At 37.6% G+C, this 2279-nt stretch overlaps 1 protein-coding gene across 1 annotated transcript; it reads left to right on the top strand.

Annotated features, from left to right (window-relative positions):
- The first annotated feature begins 1079 nt into the window (after positions 1 to 1079).
- On the top strand, positions 1080 to 2021 carry LOC101602478 (vomeronasal type-1 receptor 4-like). Its single transcript, XM_004671539.3, has one exon. The coding sequence runs from the start codon at positions 1080 to 1082 to the stop codon at positions 2019 to 2021; it is 942 nt and encodes a 313-aa protein (XP_004671596.3).
- The last annotated feature ends 258 nt before the right edge of the window (positions 2022 to 2279 follow it).

Here is a 2279-nt window from a genome sequence, read left to right as displayed (position 1 = left end):
GACATATTCATAATGGTAAGAAGGTTTACATGTAAGTTTATACATGGTTCACATAGGTAGTCACTATCAGTCATTGAAAATTGTTTGTTTATACAAATTTTAACCCAATTTCCAGTGCATGAAAGTTGTGGTTTAATTATATCCTGGCACAAGCTTGGGAATTCCTGCCATAAACTTAGGATTTCCTGTCATTTCTGTTGAAAACATCTGCTGTGGAATGATGATATCTGATGCATGTTTATATAACTTTGTATCTATACTTGTTATCTATTGAGAATGATGATATCAAATGCTGGTTTATATAGCATTTTGTCTATACTTATTATTAATTAAATATAATGGGAGGGTAGGAATATATTGAGAGGTTTTGCCTAACCTTTTTCTTCGTTTGTTTGCAAAGATTTTTTCATAGGATACAACCTGTGCCTCTCTCCCCACCTCTATCCCTGTGTGCATGCATGCATATATATAGTGTGTCTTTGATGAGGACAACTTCTTAATTTAACCTTATGTGATTTATCATTTCATTCAGATCAATAATATATCAGTTGCCTTTTCTCTAATACCACAGTCACATGTATTTTAATTTCATTTTCATTATCTTTAATTTTTTCACAAATGACATCACCAAATCATTCACAATTATTTTGTTTTATGGTGTGGGCAGTGAATAAATCTCTCTCTTTTTTTTTTTTTTTTGCCAATATGTCTCAGAAGTCTGATGTATTCTGGAAATGCCAGATAGTGCTTTTTTTTCCCTTTGTTCTCATTTTGTAGCTACTTCTCTTTCAGGCAACATCACCTCATCTCTAATGATGACTTCCCAGTGATATATACTGGAAATTTCCCTCATCAATACATACTTCTTCATGGCATTGACTGTCTCATTGAAAGTTAATGCTAGTGACAAAAAACAGGGTCTCTCTGCTTTGCTTAAAAATAGCACATACTGTGGATCTCAAAGACTCTCCTACTCTCTGACTGCCAAGCAGCTGATAGCGACACAGAGTTTAGTGAGTTATTGTGCTTAGAGCAATGAATGTTGCTGTAATTTGAAGTGAAATATAATAGATACAAGAATGGACTCCAAGGATTTGCTATTTGGAATTATGTTCTTATCACAGAGTGCAGTTGGAATTGTGGGAAATTTCACTCTCTTTTTCTACTATCTAGGCCTTTACTATCACGAACACTCATTGAAGACCACAAATTTGATACTCAAACATCTGACTGTGGCCAACTCCTTGATAATTCTCTCTAAAGGAGTGCCTCACACAATGAGAGCTTTTGGGCTGAAACAGTTCTTCAGTGAATTAGGTTGTAGATTTCTGTTTTACTTTTATAGAGTGGGCAGGATCATGTCAATTATCTTTACCTGTCTCTTGAGTGTCTTCCAGGCCACCACCATCAACCCCAGCAACTCCTGTTGGAAGAATCTTAAATTCAAAGCTACGAAGTACATTGGCCTCTTCATTTCCCTCTGCTGGATACTGTACATGATGATAAATCTCATTTTCCCCATATATATTTCACATACCGAAATTCATAGAAAAAACGTGACAGAGAAAAGAGATTTTGAATATTGTTCCTCTGGCAGTCGTGACAGTACTGTAGACCGGCTGTATGTAGCCCTACTGCTACTCCCTGAAGTTTCACTTTCTGTGCTCATCATCTGGTCCAGTGGCTCCATGGTCGCCATTCTGTACAGACACAAACAGAGGGTTCAATACATCCACAGCACTGTGTCCTCCAGAGCCTCCCCTGAATCCAGAGCCACGCAACACATCCTGACCCTTGTTTCCGCCTTTTTGACATTTTATACCTTCTCCTCCATTTTACATGCTTGCATTGCTCTTTTGAATAATCCTTCTCTGTGGCTGATGAACTTCACCAGCGTTATTTCCATGAGTTTCCCCTCCTTTGGACCCTTCATTCTTATGAGTCATGACTCTACTGTGTTCAGGCTCTGCTTTGTCTGGATAAAAAATAAAAAATCCTCCAATCTTTTCAGCAATTTGTAAGTTATGAATTCTGCAGTTTTCAGTTGTTCAGTGACCCTCAAACCCCAATACAAGGGCTGGAAAGATTGTTCAGTGGTTCAGTCACTTGCCTGCAATGTATAATGACTTGGATTTGATTCCCCAGTTCTCATACAAAGCCAGATATGAAAAAGTTGTACGTGTATCTGGAGTACATTTGCAGTAGCTGGAGGCCTTGGCACACCTATCTCTCTGTCTGTCTGGTCTCTGTCTTTCTCTACTTGCAAATATTAATAATAA

Source organism: Jaculus jaculus, chromosome 14 (genome assembly GCF_020740685.1).
Source record: "Jaculus jaculus isolate mJacJac1 chromosome 14, mJacJac1.mat.Y.cur, whole genome shotgun sequence".
Classification (NCBI taxonomy): domain Eukaryota; kingdom Metazoa; phylum Chordata; class Mammalia; order Rodentia; family Dipodidae; genus Jaculus; species Jaculus jaculus.
Note: the sequence above shows the minus strand (reverse complement) of the source record. Positions and strands in the feature narration are given on the sequence as shown.